General features: G+C 38.2%; 1 protein-coding gene across 2 annotated transcripts in view; it reads right to left on the bottom strand.

The window, feature by feature from the left end:
* The window catches only part of ORC3 (origin recognition complex subunit 3), a 194,925-nt gene that overhangs the window by 132,476 nt on the left and 42,696 nt on the right, over window positions 1-19,753 (bottom strand). For both annotated transcript variants that reach the window (XM_053710528.1, XM_053710529.1), the window contains exons 11-14: window positions 19,290-19,423; window positions 18,940-19,003; window positions 7,324-7,440; window positions 6,289-6,368 (exon numbers count right to left, since the gene is read on the bottom strand). In XM_053710528.1, coding sequence (XP_053566503.1) covers window positions 6,289-6,368; window positions 7,324-7,440; window positions 18,940-19,003; window positions 19,290-19,423 — 395 coding nt within the window. The remainder of the gene's footprint in view (window positions 1-6,288; window positions 6,369-7,323; window positions 7,441-18,939; window positions 19,004-19,289; window positions 19,424-19,753) is intronic.

Raw genomic sequence — 19,753 nt, 5'->3', positions numbered from 1 at the left:
AATAAATTAACTCTTATTAAATAAATGATTCCTATTTAAAGCTAAATACTTACCTGTAAAATACATCCTAATATAGCTACAATATAAATTATAATTATATTATAGCTATTATAGGATTAATATTTATTTTACAGGTAACTTTGTAATTATTTTAACCAGGTACAATAGCTATTAAATAGTTAAAAACTATTTAATAGTTACCTAGTTAAAATAATAACAAAATTACCTGTAAAATAAGTCCTAACTTAAGATATAATTAAACCTAACACTACCCTATCAATAAAATAATTAAATAAACTACCTACAATTACCTACAATTAACCTAACACTACACTATCAATAAATTAATTAAACACAATTCCTACAAATAAATACAATTAAATAAACTAGCTAAAGTACAAAAAATAAAAAAGATCTAAGTTACAGAAAATAAAAAAATATTTACAAACATAAGAAAAATATTACAACAATTTTAAACTAATTACACCTACTCTAAGCCCCCTAATAAAATAACAAAGCCCCCCAAAATAAAAAAATCCCTACCCTATTCTAAATTAAAAAAGTTACAAGCTCTTTTACCTTACCAGCCCTGAACAGGGCCCTTTGCGGGGCATGCCCCAAGAATTTCAGCTTTTTTGCCTGTAAAAGAATAAATACAATACCCCCCCCCCAACATTACAACCCACCACCCACATACCCCTAATCTAACCCAAACCCCCCTTAAATAAACCTAACACTAAGCCCCTGAAGATCTTCCTACCTTGTCTTCACCATACCAGGTTCACCGATCCGTCCTGAAGAGCTCCTCCGATGTCCTGATCCAAGCCCAAGCGGGGGCTGAAGAGGTCCATGATCCGGTCAAAGTCTTCATCCAAGCGGGGCAGAAGAGGATCTTCCATCCGATTGAAGTCATCATCCAGGCGGCATCTTCGATCTTCTTCCATCCGGAGCGAAGCGGCAGGATCCTGAAGACATCCAGCGCGGAACATCCATCCGGACCGACGACTGAACGACGAATGACTGTTCCTTTAAGGGACGTCATCCAAGATGGCGTCCCTCGAATTCCGATTGGCTGATAGGATTCTATCAGCCAATCGGAATTAAGGTAGGAATTTTCTGATTGGCTGATGGAATCAGCCAATCAGAATCCAGTTCAATCCGATTGGCCGATCCAATCAGCCAATCAGATTGAGCTCGCATTCTATTGGCTGATCGGAACAGCCAATAGAATGCAAGCTCAATCTGATTGGCTGATTGGATCAGCCAATCGGATTGAACTTGATTCTGATTGGCTGATTCCATCAGCCAATCAGAAAATTCCTACCTTAATTCCGATTGGCTGATAGAATCCTATCAGCCAATCGGAATTCGAGGGACGCCATCTTGGATGACGTCCCTTAAAGGAACAGTCATTCGTCGTTCAGTCGTCGGTCCGGATGGATGTTCCGCGCTGGATGTCTTCAGGATCCTGCCGCTTCGCTCCGGATGGAAGAAGATCGAAGATGCCGCCTGGATGATGACTTCAATCGGATGGAAGATCCTCTTCTGCCCCGCTTGGATGAAGACTTTGACCGGATCATGGACCTCTTCAGCCCCCGCTTGGGCTTGGATCAGGACATCGGAGGAGCTCTTCAGGACGGATCGGTGAACCTGGTATGGTGAAGACAAGGTAGGAAGATCTTCAGGGGCTTAGTGTTAGGTTTATTTAAGGGGGGTTTGGGTTAGATTAGGGGTATGTGGGTGGTGGGTTGTAATGTTGGGGGGGGGGTATTGTATTTATTCTTTTACAGGCAAAAGAGCTGAAATTCTTGGGGCATGCCCCGCAAAGGGCCCTGTTCAGGGCTGGTAAGGTAAAAGAGCTTGTAACTTTTTTAATTTAGAATAGGGTAGGGAATTTTTTATTTTGGGGGGCTTTGTTAATTTATTAGGGGGCTTAGAGTAGGTGTAATTAGTTTAAAATTGTTGTAATATTTTTATTATGTTTGTAAATATTTTTTTATTTTCTGTAACTTAGATCTTTTTTATTTTTTGTACTTTAGCTAGTTTATTTAATTGTATTTATTTGTAGGAATTGTGTTTAATTAATTTATTGATAGTGTAGTGTTAGGTTAATTGTAGGTAATTGTAGGTAGTTTATTTAATTATTTTATTGATAGGGTAGTGTTAGGTTTAATTATATCTTAGGTTAGGACTTATTTTACAGGTAATTTTGTTATTATTTTAACTAGGTAACTATTAAATAGTTCTTAACTATTTAATAGCTATTGTACCTGGTTAAAATAATTACAAAGTTGCCTGTAAAATAAATATTAATCCTAAAATAGCTATAATATAATTATAATTTATATTGTAGCTATATTAGGATGTATTTTACAGGTAAGTATTTAGCTTTAAATAGGAATCATTTATTTAATAAGAGTTAATTTATTTCGTTAGATAAAAATTATATTTAACTTAGGGGGGTGTTAGTGTTAGGGTTAGACTTAGCTTTAGGGGTTAATACATTTATTAGAATAGCGGTGAGCTCCGGTCGGCAGATTAGGGGTTAATAATTGAAGTTAGGTGTCGGCGATGTTAGGGAGGGCAGATTAGGGGTTAATACTATTTATGATAGGGTTAGTGAGGCGGGTTAGGGGTTCATAACTTTATTATAGTAGCGCTCAGGTCCGCTCGGCAGATTAGGGGTTAATAAGTGTAGGCAGGTGTCGGCGACGTTGAGGGGGGCAGATTAGGGGTTAATAAATATAATATAGGGGTCGGCGATGTTAGGGGTAGCAGATTAGGGGTACATAGGGATAACGTAGGTGGCGGCGATTTGCGGTCGGAAGATTAGGGGTTAATTATGTTAAGTAGCTTGCGGCGACGTTGTGGGGGGCAAGTTAGGGGTTAAGAAATATAATATAGGGGTCGGCGGGGTTAGGGGCAGCAGATTAGGGGTACATAAGTATAACGTAGGTGGCGGTCGGCAGATTAGGGGTTAAAAATTTTAATCGAGTGGCGGCGATGTGGGGGGAGCTCGGTTTAGGGGTACATAGGTAGTTTATGGGTGTTAGTGTACTTTAGGGTACAGTAGTTAAGAGCTTTATAAACCGGCGTTAGCCAGAAAGCTCTTAACTCCTGCTATTTTCAGGCGGCTGGAATCTTGTCGTTAGATCTCTAACGCTCACTTCAGAAACGACTCTAAATACCGGCGTTAGAAAGATCCCATTGAAAAGATAGGCTACGCAAATGGCGTAGGGGGATCTGCGGTATGGAAAAGTCGCGGCTGAAAAGTGAGCGTTAGACCCTTTAATCACTGACTCCAAATACCAGCGGGCGGCCAAAACCAGCGTTAGGAGCCTCTAACGCTGGTTTTGACGGCTACCGCCGAACTCCAAATCTAGGCCACAGTTTTTAACAACTTTCCATTTACTTCTATTATCAAAAGTGCTCCATTCTCTTGGTATCATTTGTTGAAGGAGCAGCAATGCACTTTTGGTTTCTAACTGAACACATGGGTGAGCCAATGACAATCTGTATACATATATGCAGCCACCAATCAGCAACTAGAACCTAGGTTCTGTGCTGCTCCTGAGCTTACCTAGATAAAACTTTCAGCAAATGAAAACAAGAGAAGGAAGCAAATTAAATAATATAAGTACATTGGAGAGTTGTATGCTCTGAATCATGAATGTCTAATTATGCCTTAACTGTCCCTTTAAGAAGCAGATATTTGATTTGAGAGTAGAAGCATACAAATAATGTACTGTACATGAATCTAAAGGTTTTTTTGCTATAATCAGTGAGTTGTGTATATGTAGAGGTGGATTGAGAGCAGTTACTGATCCACCTGCAATATTACAGTGACATTTTTAGCTCTCAAACACAAAACACATTAAAGTGTTTATATATTGGCACAGTAAATATGTGCAGTTAAACACTGTATTACAAAACATCTGCATAAAACAAAATTGCAAAGGTTTGCTGTTTCAGTACACTTCAATAATACGCCCCACCTGGGGGTAAAAGTATCTCATCACCTTTACAGTCACCAATTAGGGGGAGGTGTATTTGAGCTTCTGAATGAATTTATACAATCACTGCGTAGTATGTATCTGGGTCTGACAATCTACACTAACCTATTAGAAAAGGTTCTCTGTGCACTTTTATATCCCTTTAAATAAACAAACAATTTTAGGGGGGGGGAGTGATGTTGAGTTTAATTTCTCTTAAAGGGACATGAAACCCCAAAATTGTATTTCATGATTCAAGTAAAGAATACAATTTTAAACAGCATTCCAATTTACTTTTATCTATTTGCTTCATTCTTTAGGTATCATTTGAATAACAAATAGCAATGCACATGGGTGAGCCAATCAAACAAGTGCAGCCACCATCAGCAGCTCCTGGGCCTAATTAGATATGCTTCTCAACAAATATCAAGACAATGAAACAAATTAGATAATAGAAGTAATTTGGAAAGTTGTTCAAAATTGCATGCTCTTTCTAAATCATGAAAGAAAAATTTTGAGTTTCCCGTCCCTTTAAGAAATTATGAAGTTAAAAAAGAGAAGCGAGATTGTGAGGGTTAGCAATGTTGGCAACATTAAAGAGAAGTAACGTGTTCCTTCTTGGCTATGTTCAGCAAGCTAGCTGGCACGTGACTGACAATTGCTACCGACATCACTAACAAAACAGGGCAACAATTAGTAATAAGAGAAAAAAACATGGAAATTGTGCAAACTGCTAGGTCAACCACACGGTGAGTTCATAAACTGATTAGTGACAGAGCCAAGGAGAGTGGTGCAGCTTATTACGCACCACATTTGCACTGAGAGCAACTGCATGCTCGCCACATTCTTTCTTCATATTTACTAACACAATAAATACCAGCATTAGAGTGCCACATCTCTGCAAAATCATGATCATACTCCAGCAGGACAAAGGATATCACCTGGAGGTTTGCAGACCTCGGTTTAGATGATGGAAGTGATTTTAACAAAACATATGCAGACTGTTATTTTGTGATAACAACCACAGCTGTTTTATGTAAAGCTCCATTAATTGCTCCCATAAAGCACAACCTTGCGTCAGTAAGAAATGTACATAGCATACAAGAAAAAGGGGAGACATATCACAAACAACAACGTTGAGACATTAACTACTCTGTTTCTTGCTAATAATGATTCGTGTTCTGCCTATTTAGGCTCCTGCACTCTGTTGCTAGGTTTTGTAACTGGGGGGAAAAAAAGTTAGAAAAAAATTAAAATAGAAGTCAGAGGGATTTAAAAATAAAAACTACAATAAAACAGTAAACACAGCAAATGCATTGTTACTGGCCTAACCAAGAACATGACCTAAAGATGAAAAAATATAAAAAAATAAAAAGATGAGACCATTTAAAGGGACAGTCTACAATATAATTGTTATTGTTTAAAAAAAGATAGATAATCCCTTTATTACCAAATCCCCAGTTTTGCATAACCAATACAGTTAGATTAATATACTTTTTACCTCTGTGATTACCTTGTATCTAAGCATCATCCGACAGCCCCCTGATCACATGACTTTTTATTTATTTATTATCTATTGACTTGCATTTTGTGCTGTGTTGTGCTTAGTCTTAAATAACTCCTCAGGAGTGAAGACAATGTTATCTATATGGCTCACATGAACTAGCAGTCTCATGTTGTGAAAAGCAAATAAAAAGCATGTGATAAGAAGAAGATGTTTGTAGTGGCTTAGAAACAGGCAGAATTTTAGAGGTTTAAATGTTATAAAGTATATTAATAGAATATTGTTTGTTGTGCAAAGTCGGGGGAATGGGTAGTAAAGGCATTATTTATATTTTTAAACAATAACAATTTTAGTGTAGACTGTCCCTTTAAAATGAACACGAAAGTCAAAATAAATCTTCATGCAGCAGAGCACGCTATTTTAAAAGACTTTTTCAATTTACTTGTATTATCAAATGTACTTGGTTTTCTTGGCATCCCTTGTTGAAAAGCATATGTACATATCCACAGCAGTAGCAATGCACTACTGGGAGCTAGATGTCATTGGTGGCTACACACTTATGCTTCATCATTGGCTCAACTGATGTGCTCAGCTAGCTCCCAGTAGTGCATTGCTGCTCTGGCCCCCACTTTCTGTGTCTAACCTCTTTGCCAGTGTTAAACACATAGTTAGAACAGTTGTATTACACTATTGCTTGCATATAACACATTACAACATTTTCTTTTTGCACATTTATGTCCTTTTAATTAATCGGCTGACATTTTTGTACAGTTTTGTTATAGATAGAAATACCGAAGCAGAAGCAATGCAGAACTGTAGTCTTCTGTTTCCCAGACCTTTTTCTCCAAACACGCACAATAAAGCTCCCTTATCTGTAAGAAATATAAACCTACCATAAGGGCATTTCAAAATAAAATAAATGTCATATTTTTACTTAAATGATCAGATGAAAGTAACAAGTAGTCAGGTTTGCATCAGAAGTATCATGTGTTTTCCTTTCATATCTGACATTTTATATGCATTGCTTGTATGTGTAACAGCTGTGCATTAAGCAAACCCCACTCTATCTTGCTTCACTATTTTGTAACCACCACTGCTATTTTCATTACTCATATCTAATGAACACTCCCCCCCCAGGGTCCCTAAAGTAGGACATTTGAATTGCTTTTCTCTATATTATTTTAAATAAAGCAGCTGTCTTTAGAAAGGACTAAACAAGGCAATATTACTTTTCTAAGCTATTTTTCTGACTTGTTACGTGAGAATTAGCCCTTTAATGGATTTTGGTCGATAATAAAGCTTTTTTTTTTGGTCAAGAAATATGTCTTTGTACAGCTTTGGAGGCTATAAAGGCTGGTTGTTATGGTCACCATTACTTTCTTTAGTGCTCACATTCTGAGCTTGCTAATGAACGAACAATGAGCATGTAGATGTGATTCTGCATTAATTCAAGTGCTTGAGTTCCCACGGTAAGTTTTCGTTTTTGTTTTTTTTTTTTAAGTACAATACCAGCGCCCTCTGGAGGACAACATTTTTTTTCAAAATGCTTAGTTATGATTACAGTAAGATAAAACATGTATAAACAATTTGCACTGGTTAAATTAAGTGCAACTAAATAACGCATGTTTTATACTTACACCTAAGCACAAAGAATTTGGACAAAATATACTGGTATTAAAGAGACAAGTGCAGATACTTAAAGGGCAACAAAAGGTTGTTTTTTGTTTTTGTTAAAGAGCATTATTTTGTAATTCTCTGTAATAGAACAGTTGTCCTCTCCTCTGCCTGGTTTACACTTTATTTGGCATCTCTATAACACCCACTCACCTGCTTGCCTAAAGGATACTTGGGAAGAATTGAAGTAAAATAATGCAGACATCGCAAAACTGGTGTAAAATTCTCATGGTAGGAATGCAAGTCTTCAATAAACGTCAGTGCCATTTCCTGAAAAACAAACAGACTGAGTTAATAAAAAAAAAAAAGTTATATCAGCCTTCATGTGTTATGGTACAGCAAACTGAATAATCAGTGGGAGCACAAGTCATGTGAAATGGAATACTTGGTGCAATTAGTCCAGAGATTGAGCTGTTAAAGGGACATTTCAGCCAAAATTGGAATCCACATAGATGCATTTCAGTTTTGAATAGAAGCATTTTTAGCAATATACATGTATTCTCAAAAAAAAGTGTATTTAAGTATGCACCGTGCACCAGCATTTTAAATATGTCACTTACTCAGAGAGCCTAAGATGCTTGTACCACCTGGCAATGACTTAATGTGTCAATTGCCGACATGATACAAGCCCCACTAGCTCTCATAGCAGCTGCGCTATTAAAAATCCTGGTGTACAGAGAATCTCTAGTTATGTTTCAAGTACAGAGAAAAATGTTAATAAAACAGTAATAAATATCACTAGAAGTGTGTTTACCAATACATGTATATTGCAAATATGTTTCTATTAAAAGATGTAATTAATTTATGTGCATTTTGATTTTGACCAGACTGTTCCTTTAATATAGCTTTCAATTTACTACAATTAAAATAAAAAGTATTTCACACTCATATAGTGGATTTACCTCCCTTTATCGAATGGCTCAGAATATTACAGTTACGAGAAATGATTAAATCATGGCTATTTTCCGATTTCAGCAGAAACAATTTTTTAACTCTTCTAAGAAGCAAATGTTTAGGATATGTTATATCTACTGTATATATTAAAAAATTACAACACAAACAGGTGATAAATATTGTACAAAACAAAAAAGGTTTAGTACTAACATCTTTATTTAAGTCGCTTGAAATGGGTTTCAGAATTGAACCACTTATTTACGTTACTGCATAAATGCAGCACAGTGATAATGGTTCCCACAAAAACATAAATTATGCTTGACTGATAATTTAAATTTCCATCTGTGGGAGGAGAGTCCACTGCTTCATTCATTACTTGTGGGAATTAAGAACCTGGCTACCAAAAGGAGGCAAAGACATCCCAGTCAAAGGCTTAAATACCTTCCCTACTCCCCTCATCCCCCCTTCATTCTGCCAAGGGAACAAGGAACACAAGGAGAAATATCAGGGTATAAAAAGGTGCCAGAAGAATAAAATTAAATTTAGGTCCGCCCACCTGTAGAAAAGGGTTGGAGCAGTGGACTCTCCTCCCACAGATGGAAATTAAATTATCAGGTAAGCATAATTTATGTTTTCCATCTAAATGGGAGGAGAGTCCACTGCTTCATTCATTGCTTGTGGGAACAAATACCCAAGCTCTAGAGGACACTGAATGAAAAAAAAACGGGAGGGCAAAAGGTGTCTGGGACCCTAAACTGAGGGCACCACAGCCTGCAGAACCCGTCTCCCAAAAGCTGCTTCCGCCGAAGCAAAAACATCAAATTTGTAAAATTTTGCAAAAGTATGTAAGGAGGACCAAGTAGCTGCCTTCAAATCTGCTCCATAGAAGCCTCGTTCTGAAAAGCCCAAGAAGAGGCCACAGCCCTAGTTGAGTGAGCCGAGATCCTCTGAGGAGCTTATGTCCTGCCTGTCTCACAGGCCAGACGTATCAAGCTCCTCTCAACCAAAAAGACAGTTAAGTGGAAGAGGCACTCTGCCCCCTGCGCTTCCACCGAATAAATATCAAATAAAAGTGAAGATCTGTCTAAAATTCCTTCGTGCCTGAAGATAGAAAAACTACAATGCCCCGAACCACATCTCAAATTATGAAGTAACCTTTCTTTGACGAAGAAGGGTTAGGACACAGAAGACGGGAATTACGTATTTCCTGATTTATGTTACGATTCAACACAACCTTGTGAAGAAAACCAATCCAGTGGCAGCCGAGTGACCATTTTCCTGGCCTGAATGAGAGTATCAATCACTCTCTCCTAAAATCCTCTCTTGGCTAAGACTAGACGTTCAATCTACATGCAGTCAGCCTCAGAGAATTGATATTTTGGTGTAGAAAGGTACCCTGAACCAGCAGATCTCTGCGACAGGGTAACCTCCATGGAGGAGACTATGACATCCCCACCAGATCCGCAAACCACGTTCTCCGTAGCCACAACGGAGCAATCAGAATAGCTGAAGCTTGCTCCTGCTTGATGCGGGCCACTACACAAGGTAGAAGAGGCAACGGTGGAAATACGTAAAGTGGGTTGAACTCCCAGGGCACCGCTAAGGCATCTATCAGCTCCGCCTGGGGATCCATTGACCGCGACCCGTATCTGGGTACATTGAAGTTGAGTCTGGACGCCATGAGGTCTATCTCTGGCGTCCCCCATCCGCAAACACCTCGGGGTGGAAAGACCATTCCCCTGGATGAAACGCTTGTCTGCTCAGAAAACCTGCTTCCCAGTTGTCCACACCCGGAATGTGGATCGCCGAGAGCGAACAATTGTGGGACTCTGCCCATTCCAGAATCTGAGATACTTCCCTCATGCCTAAGGAGCTTCTCGTCCCCCCCGATGGTTTATGTAAGCCACCCAGGTAATGTTGTCTGACTGGAATCTGATGAATTGGGACGACCCCAGAGCGTTAAATAATCGCTTGAAGTTCCAGAATATTTATCGGTAGACTCGATTGCTCTTGAGTCCACCTGCCCTGTGACTTTTTGGCACCCAAAACAGCACCCCATCCTGATAGACTTGCGTCACTGGTCACAATCTCCCAGAATGGTCTTAAGAAGGATGTCCCCTGGGACAGCTGTCCTGGACGGATCTACCAAGAGAGGGATTCTCTTGTTTGGTTGTCCAGAGATACCTGTTGAGATAGATCTGAGTGATCGCCATTCCATTGTCTCAACATGCACACCTGGAGAGGTCTGAGATGGAACCTGGCGTATGGAATGACATCTATGCTGGATACCAGAGCCCAATTACCTCCATACACCTGGCCACATATGTCCTTGAGGAGGTCTGAAGGGCAAGACAGCTGGACGCAATCTTGCAACGTCTCTGATCTGTCAAGAATATCTTCATGGATAAGGAATCTATTATCGTATCCAAGAATTCCACCCTGTTGCTTGGGACCAGGAAACTCTTTCCTTCGTTTATCTTCCATCCATGGGATCGAAGGAGAAGGAGCAGATCCCTTGAGTGCTCCTCCGCGAGACTGTAGGAGGGAGCCTGGACCAGATATCATCCATATAAGGAGCCACTGTAATACCTCTGCTCCTCGCTACCGCAAAGCATCGCCCCCAGAACCCTCGTAAAGACTTTTGTGGTAGTCGCCAGACCCAACGGTAGAGCCACAAACTGGAAGTGTTGGTCCAGAAATGCGAATCTTAGGAACCTGAAATGATCCTTGTGTATTGTCATATGAAGGTAAGCATCCTTCAAATCTACTGTCGTCATGAATTGTCCCTCTTGAACTAGGGGCAGAATTGACCTGATCGTCTCCATTTTGAACGATGGGACTGACAGAAACTTGTTTAGGCACTTTAGATCCAGAATTGGGTGAAACGTGCCCTCCTTCTTTGGGACCACGAAAAGGTTTGAATAATACCCCAGACCTTTTTCTGCTAGAGGGACTTGAACAGTCCTAGGAAGGCGTCTCTCTCTCCTCTGGACTTGAAGATATGTTTGACAGGAGGAATCTGCCTCTGGGCAGATGAGTCTTGAACCCTATCCTGTAACCATGGGCTACGACCTCCAGAACCCAAGGGTCCTGAACGTCTCTTATCCAGGTCTCCGCAAAAAGAGAAAAAGTCTGCCCCCTATGCGATCCAGAGACGGCGGGGGCCACCCCTTCATGCTGATTTTGCCTCGCCGGGCTTCATGCTCTGCTTGGCTTTGTTCCTAGAGTTAGCTGGCTTCCAAGATCCCTTGGACTGCTCTGTCTTTGCAGCAGGCTGATGGCGATGAGACTTGTCCGAACAAAAAATAGACCCCTTAGGCTTATTTTTGTTATCCTGTGGCAGGAAAGCACCCTTGCCACCCGTGACCAGGCCTGGACCAAAGAGAACCTTCTCTTTAAAATGGGAGGGAAAGTAATCTAGACTTGGAAGTCATGTCAGCAGGCCACGACTTTAACCACAGAGCCCTACGGGCTAAAACAGAAAAACTTAATGTCTTGGCATTCAGGCGAATAATTTGCATATTTGCATCACAGATGAACGAATAAGCTACATTTAAGGCCTTAATAGGTTCCTGTATCTCCTCGACCATAGCTGACAGAGCGTCACACCACTAGGTAGCCGCCCCAGCCACCGCTGCCGGTTGAAAAACATACCCCGTGAGTTGGAAAATCTTTCTCAACATGGACTCCAATTTTGTATCCATGGGCTCCTTGAACAAAGAGCTATCCTCGAGTGGGATAGTCGTTCTCTTAGCGAGCATGGAGATAGCACCATTCACCTTAGGAATGCCCCCCCCCCCCCCCCACACAGCTGAAGCTGCGAGTCCGGAACGGGGAACAGCTTTTTAAAAGAAGTAGATGGGGAAAAGGACGAACCAAGTTTCTCCCATTCATTCTTAACAATATTAGCCATTTTAATGGGGACAGGGAAAGTCTGAGGCAACACCCTGTCCTTGTAAACACTAACTTAGGGATCGAAAGTTCCTCCGGCAGTTTCAGTTCAGGAACCTCCAACGTAGCAAGCACCTCTTTCAGCAGAAAGCACAAATGCTCCATCTTAAATTTAAAATCCGGCTCCTTCGCAGACGGAGGTCTAGAAGTCGCCGATTCCAACCCAGAAAAAAACATCCTCCGAAGCGTCTGGAGTCATCCTTATCAGCTGATAATCTGTCAAAGACATCCAGCGGAGTAGATAACCCCTGGGACAGATAGCTATGCTTCACCTTTCGCTTGCGCTTATCAGGGCGTGGTAAGGCATTAAAGGCCCCCCCGAAACCGCCGTTTGTAACTGATCAGCGAAATCTGGCGGCCAAAGGGCCCCTCCCGCGGGAGGAGTTAAGAATATTTAGAGGGCGCTGCAGATGAGCTAAAGGTATCTTAGAGTATAAGGGATACTTAAAAATAATTGTTTGTCTCTATATATGTACAACAGACCTTATAAAAGATTAGATTCTCGAGAAAAAACTACACCGTTACCATAAAAAATATTTATTCATCAATTATCACATACAAGTAAATCAATAAAAATTAAGGGACGCCTCCCAAAATGGTTAAAAATCCTAAAAAACAAATTGGTGTTTATGAACAATATTGTATACCCAAAGTATAGCAAACTTGTGTGTTACAGATAACCAGCCTCACCAAAAAATAAAATGCTTCCTGTATACAGGTATACCTCACTTTACAGCGCTTCGTGAAACTGAAGTTTAACCTCCAAAGTTTTTGAAACAGTGCTGTAATCATCGTGAGATTGCGAGAAAAGTGACTGGCACCATCTTGTTATGCACTGTTCACTGTTTACAGCATTGCAGTGCAATTTGTGTCTTAGTTTATAGTCTGGCAAATTTTACTACAGTTATTGTCACTATTTTACAGGAACAGTATTTATTGAATACTAATTTAATACTGTGCTGTGCTAGTGTTAAACTAAACTTAGTGCTATTGCACCCATAATATATGTTAGTTCAAACATGTTTTCAAACACACTGGCAAGTAAAAAGAAAGCTAAAACTGCCTTGTTTCACTTTAAGGCGGTTTTCACTTTACAGCGGGGCTCCGGTCCCTAACCCGCTGTATGAGCGGGGTATACCTGTATTTATAAACAAGGGTTACAGGCTTAATACATATATAATGAGCAGCAATACAGTATACCACCAGAGAAAGTCTCCTTATATGGCAACTTGTGGATCTATATAAGTGTATACACGATAATTCACAGTCCACTTCAAATTTCAATTTTGTTTAACTTAAGGCGTATATGTGCAATTAAGAAAAAACGCCCGCTTGCTGGACCATAACAGAAACACTGTCTTTTGGTGTAGAATTGCCCATATAATGAAGGTGCAGAAAAAACGGATTGTATTGGTAATGTATGTTTACCTTAGAGCAGAGAAAGACCGTCCCACAGGCTCAGTTACACTTTTTCACCTGCGTGAGCCGTAGTACATGCTCTGGTTCCTTACCGCGGTTCTTTCCAAGGTGCTCCTGGCGTTGATCAGCTGTTGCCACTCACGTGACTTGTGCCTACGTCACGATACAGATCCTCCATATAGCGGCTTGGCTTGCAGTTGGAGCAAATACAATGTTATCTTTCTGTTTCTTCTTCAGATATAGTAGCAAACTTCTATTAGCAAATAAAAGCAGTTGAATCCACTTGCACTTAGTGCTAATAGCACGCAAATGATGGCTTTAATGCATAATCAAAATAACCCGGTTTATTGTAAAGTTCTCAGTATCCTCCAAACATAACACTCTTGAAACAAGTGTAATATTGACAGCTTTCTCTCATCGATATTCACAGCCTATTTTCATCAACGCGTTTCACCCTATGATGGGCTTTATCAAGATAAATTTTAGGCATAAGTGAATATCCTTTTAAAGGTCATGGGCGTATTTCATTGGTTACAGCAAATTAGTGGCAAATCAAAATGTAAGGTGGTATTCTATAATTTAACCATTTTCTTATACAAGGTGGTATATTTACATACTTTTGAAACATTTCTATTGCTTACTTCAGTGTCTTAATATATAAATTGATGTACTAAACATAATCCTTATTCTGAGCGGTATACTTTGAACACACATTCCTGCTTCTTAAGGTGTATTTTCCACAGTAATATTTCAAGATATAATATATTACTTCACTTTATTTAAGGCAGTCTAAACACATTATAGACAAGCCAAGGGAACATTCCCTTAAAGGATAAGATTTTTCCCTTTATTATGTATTTTATAGAGACACATTTAGTAGCCAAATTATAGTTATTTCATAAAAGCCTTTTTATTTGATACTAATAGTAGGATATTTATACATTTATTACATTATCAACCCATAGATTAAATATTCTATTCAAATAGGAGTGGTGACAGATCAAGCTCTGAATTCAGGCCTTTAGGATATAGTGTGTCAAATTTGTATATTAATTCAGCCTCTTTGATTACCAGCTTTGTCTCAATATCTCCCCTTCTCTAACCTTATATATACCCCAATATTTAAGATCATTAATTTTACCCTTGTGTACCTCCTGAAAGTGTTGATATAAATGTGTTTTATCTATTTTATTATCAATGCAACATAAGTGTTCCCTAATTCTATCTCTTAACATTCTCTTTGTTTCTCCAATATATAATAAATTACATGTGCATTGTAGTGCATAAACTATATTCTTATGTGTACATCTAATTAAATCTTTAATCGTGAACACTTCATTTGTGTTTGGAATAGTGATACTTTTTTTCTTAACACTATGTCGACAAGCCTTACACGTGTAACATGGGTAAAAACCTGTGATTTTGTTCCCTTTAAAAAGGTCTTTATCTTTTATTACTTTCACCTTTTTAATTTTGTTTAAGATCGCTTGGAGACAGGATTTACTTCAGATTTTGAGCCCTTCTAAATACAAATTTCGGTTTAGGAGCTAGTAGGTCACCCAAAAGTGGGTCTGCTTTGAGTAGGTGCCAATGTTTTCTGACTATACTCTTAATGATTCCATGGTCCACATTGAAATATGTGATAAATGGAATTGTTATTTCATTGGCAGTGTCTTTATTCAGAGTTGATTGCTCTTTTTCCTTATATTCTAGAAGTGTCTGTCAGTTAATTTAGCTTTCAAAACTGCTCTGTTGATGTTTTATTTCTTATACCCCCTTGCATTTAATTTCTCTATAAGAGAAATAGCTTGATCATCAAAATCTACCAATCTTGAGCAATTTTTTCTGATTCTAACGCATTGACCCATAAGTATATTTTCTTTCCAGCCGTTGAGGTGACAACTGTTTGCATGAATATAGTTGTTGGAGTCTACCTCCTTGAAATGTGTCTTTGTCTCTATTCTGTCCCCTACTATCATAATCTCTAGGTCTAGGAACGATACCATTTATTTGCTGAAAGTATGGCTATGGGTCAAAATCAGCCCTTTATCATTTGTATTGATATTAGTAAACATTTCTTCCAATTTATCCCTAGGACCTTTCCAGATTAACAAGAGGTCATCGATATACCTCTTCTAGGGTACTAGATTTGCAACCATATCTATCCCCAGATAAAAAATCCTCTTCCCAATCTCCCATAAAGAGATTGGCATAGCTAGGTGCAAACCTCGTACCCATCGCCGTTCCCTCTATTTGTAGGAAATATTTCCCTTCAAATGCAAAATAATTGTTTTCAAGAATAAAGCTAATACTTTTAAGTATAAATTCTATTTGTTCTTTAGACATTGCCTGATCTTTTTTTAGATTTTTTTCTACTGATGTCCCTTTTTATGGTCTATGATGGTATAAAGTGACGTGACGTCACAAGTTGCTATAATCAGATCTTTTTCCCCATGCCAGGTTTTCTATTAGGTTAAGAAATTGAGTAGAGTCTTTTAAATATAAATTTAATTTTTTTACATGTTTCTGAAGAAATTTATCCACATACTGAGAGAGGTTTGCGGACATTGAATTTATACCAGATATAATGGGTCTCCCCGGTGGATTATTAAGATTTTTTATGTATTTTGGGTAGGAAATAGAAGATGGGAATTCTTGGAAAACATGGTGTAAGATACCTGTATTCCTTCTCATTAAGAATTCCCATCTTCTTTCCCTCTATTAATGGTTTGTTCAGTTTTGCTAAAAATTTGTTGGTAGGATTTAAATCTAGTATTTTCTATGTTTTTGGTCACTGAGTAATCTATATGCTTCATTTAGATATTGTTTCGTGTCCATGATTAGTAGTACCCTGGGGAGCTGAATGTGCAATCAGAGACGAGTGTAGGGAACGCACCTCTTTTCAGATAATGCAATTTTATGAAAGCATGTAGAACAGACTTGAGCAGGCAGATCAACCAGAGCTTCCTCATAATAGACACAGTTTGCGCTTTTATTGCGGACTAGATATAAATTAAATAGCACCTTAATATACCAATCGCCGGGGCACTCACCACCTCCTATGACCCATGCTACAGAGAAACAGCTTCATCTCCTACAACCGCCGGTCAAGAACGAGGAAGTTAAAGATGCCACACCCGGTCACATGGAGTGCCATGCCTCCTCCTGGTGGCCAGGTTCTTAATTCCCACAAGTAATGAATGAAGCAGTGGACTCTCCTCCCATTAAGATGGAAATAGGAACGATGTATGATGGTATCAGTAGGTGGAAACGTATAAACATTCTGAGCGTCTGTCCCCAAAGTACAATTAGGGCAGACATGTCAGTTATGATATATAAATGAAAATGCAGTTTATTAATAAATAGTGAACCAACAATAAAGCTAACTATAGAAACATGCTATCAGCTATAGACAAAGTAATTATGGTTATATAGCAGTGATACACAAACTTATGCTATGGCAGAATAAGGCAAAAAGTGTGACCATACCCTTTGCAACAACAGATCTTACAACAATAACTGTAACTTGCATATAAATGCATGTGGCTGGTGAAGCAGTTCGTATATAAAGAAATGTAGTTAGAGGAAATGTATCTTTCACACTGTGGGTCCAATGCGCTAAAGCTCCCCACTAAAATTATCTAACATTTCTCATAAGTACTAGGAGGTCCCTAAAAGGCAAAATTTTAGCTTGTGAGCCGTTTATCTTAATATACAGAGTTCAAAAAGGAGAGACACTTATGATGCTCACAAAAATTCCCCAAAGATTTTATGTGATTTCTCTCCATCTCGGCAAGTGTTTGCTCATCAGGCCCTATATGTGTGATGCTTTTACAAATGTTAAGACAAATTACTGCAGTATAAAAGACAGAATAATTTGCAATATGAAATGTGGATAATATTTACACAGTTTAGCTCTACCAAGTAAAATGTATTATTCTGATAAGCATTTTTATAGTTGTAAGGAAAAATATTATAAAAACACATATCCTACAAAGTAATGTGATCTATTTATTATATTGCAGTAATAGTCCCTTGTGATGACGTTATTTGTGAGGTGATGTATCTGTTATAGGAAGACAAATACTTAGTCTAAGAGATGGCGCAGGTTTTGGAGTCAACTTATATTAACCCCATCTCAGCTGGCTATAATATAATGTCTATTTTTGCTTTGGTGGTCTTAGTTGTTTGGGTCCAGTCCCCCTGTGAAATAAGTGTACCCTCCTATATAGAGAAATCTCATAAAATAAAAATACCACCTAGGACCAGGACATATATTTCTGTGATTGGTTACTTATAAACGTTGTAATTATAATAATAAAGAGAGTAGTGCTTAAAGGGACAGTCTAGTCCAAAATAAACTTTCAGATAGGGCATGTCATTTTAAACAACTTTACAATTTACTTTTATAACCAATTTTGCTTTGTTCTCTTGTATTCTTAGTTGAAAGCTAAACCTAGGTAGGTTCATATGCTAATTTCTTAGATCATGAGGGCCGCCTCTTATCTGAATGCATTTTGACAGTTTTTCACCACTAGAGGTTATTAGTTCATGTGTGTCATATAGATAACATTGTGCTCATGCACGTGGAGTTACCTAGGAGCCAGCACTGATTGGCTAAAATGTAAGTCTGTCAAAAGAACTGAAATAAGGAACAGTTTGCAGAGGCTAAGATACAAGGTAATCACAGAGGTAAAAAGTGTATTAATATAACGGTTGGTTATGCAAAACTGGGGAATAGGTAATAAAGGGGTTATCTATCTTTTTAAACAATAACATTTCTGGTGTAGAATGTTTCTTTAAGTGCTGGTACGTGCTACTCATGTTAAAATATATATTAAAAAAACGAGTTTGATGTCCATTTAAAGGGACACTGAACCCAAATTTTTTCTTTCATGATTCAGATAGAGCATGCAATTTTAAGCCACTTTCTAATTTATTCCTATTATCAAATTTTCTTCGTTTTCTTGCTATCTTTATTTTAAATAGAAGACATCTAAGCTTTTTTTTTTTTATTGAGTACTCTGGACAGCACTTTTTATTGGTGGATGAGTTTATCCACCAATCAGCAAGAACAACCCAGGTTGATCACCAAAAATGGGCCGGCATCTAAACTTACTTTCTTGCATTTCAAATAAAGATACCAAGAGAATGAAGAAAATTTGATAATAGGAGTAAATTAGAAAGTTGCTTAAAATGTCATGCTCTATCTGAATCACGTAAGAAAAAATTTGGGTACAGTGTCCCTTTAAGTCTTAAACAGCCTAATACAGTTTGCAGCTGTCTGGCAGATTAGTATTCAGCAACAATAATAGTAGAAAGGTTTTTAAATACTGTTGCGGAAATACATCTGCAATTGAGGAAAACTCACCATCAAACAGAATATAAATGTACAAATACATTTTCTCTTTTATATTTAAACTTGAATGCATCCATTAGGAAACTGAAAACCAAACAGAAATAATACATTCTTGGCAATATTGTAATCAATCAATACAAAAGTACCTTTAAATATTCATCATCGGTGAGAAGCTTTACTTGGTTGTCTGGTGTTTGGCTTTCAACAAAACTGAAAGAAAGAAAAAATGCGTGTATGACCTTGTCAAGCAACCAGAAATGAGAAATATGAACAGTTTATTTGACATGAGCTACAGCTACATAGCTCTATTCAGCAGAAATTATTTATACACAATAGTGATATTTACATTATTTATTAAGCTTGGAAATCAAAATGCGTTGCCGCCTCCTGTAACCTTTCAAATATAAAAAGGAGCAATTGGAGTTACAAAAGCAAAAATTTTGCAACAACTCTCCAAAGTTGCACTTTTATATCACACTGCGGGAATGTTACTTACCTCATAAAAGAAGATAAATGTCTGATATTTTCACACTGGGCGTGCGAGAAGTTCTGCAGCCTTTTCTTGGCTTTTGGAAGGGGGCAGCATAAAACACTGAGTGGCTGAGTAAAGAAATGTTCTTCCACCGAGAGCTAGAATGAAAGATATTTTATCTGAAAATAAGTAAATTAGCAATGAATCAAAAAGTAATTGATAAGATAGGATCGACAATAATGATGATCAATACTTCATTCCACTGGACGTTTTATTTCCATTTTATGTTGTACTTCAAAAATGTATTGCCAGAATAACTTGTTCTAATTAGTTGTGGTGTTTAAACAGGCAAACATTTTTATCTACATAACCACATGGAGTGCCTGCTAGTTAAAATGATATATAAACAAACATTTTAATGCCTAAACACAAGCAGTTACAGCTCCTACATTCTAAAAACCAATGTGATTGTGATTCATTTTACTTTA

The sequence above is a fragment of the Bombina bombina genome, chromosome 4 (genome assembly GCF_027579735.1).
Source record: "Bombina bombina isolate aBomBom1 chromosome 4, aBomBom1.pri, whole genome shotgun sequence".
NCBI lineage: Eukaryota > Metazoa > Chordata > Amphibia > Anura > Bombinatoridae > Bombina > Bombina bombina.
Note: the sequence above shows the minus strand (reverse complement) of the source record. Positions and strands in the feature narration are given on the sequence as shown.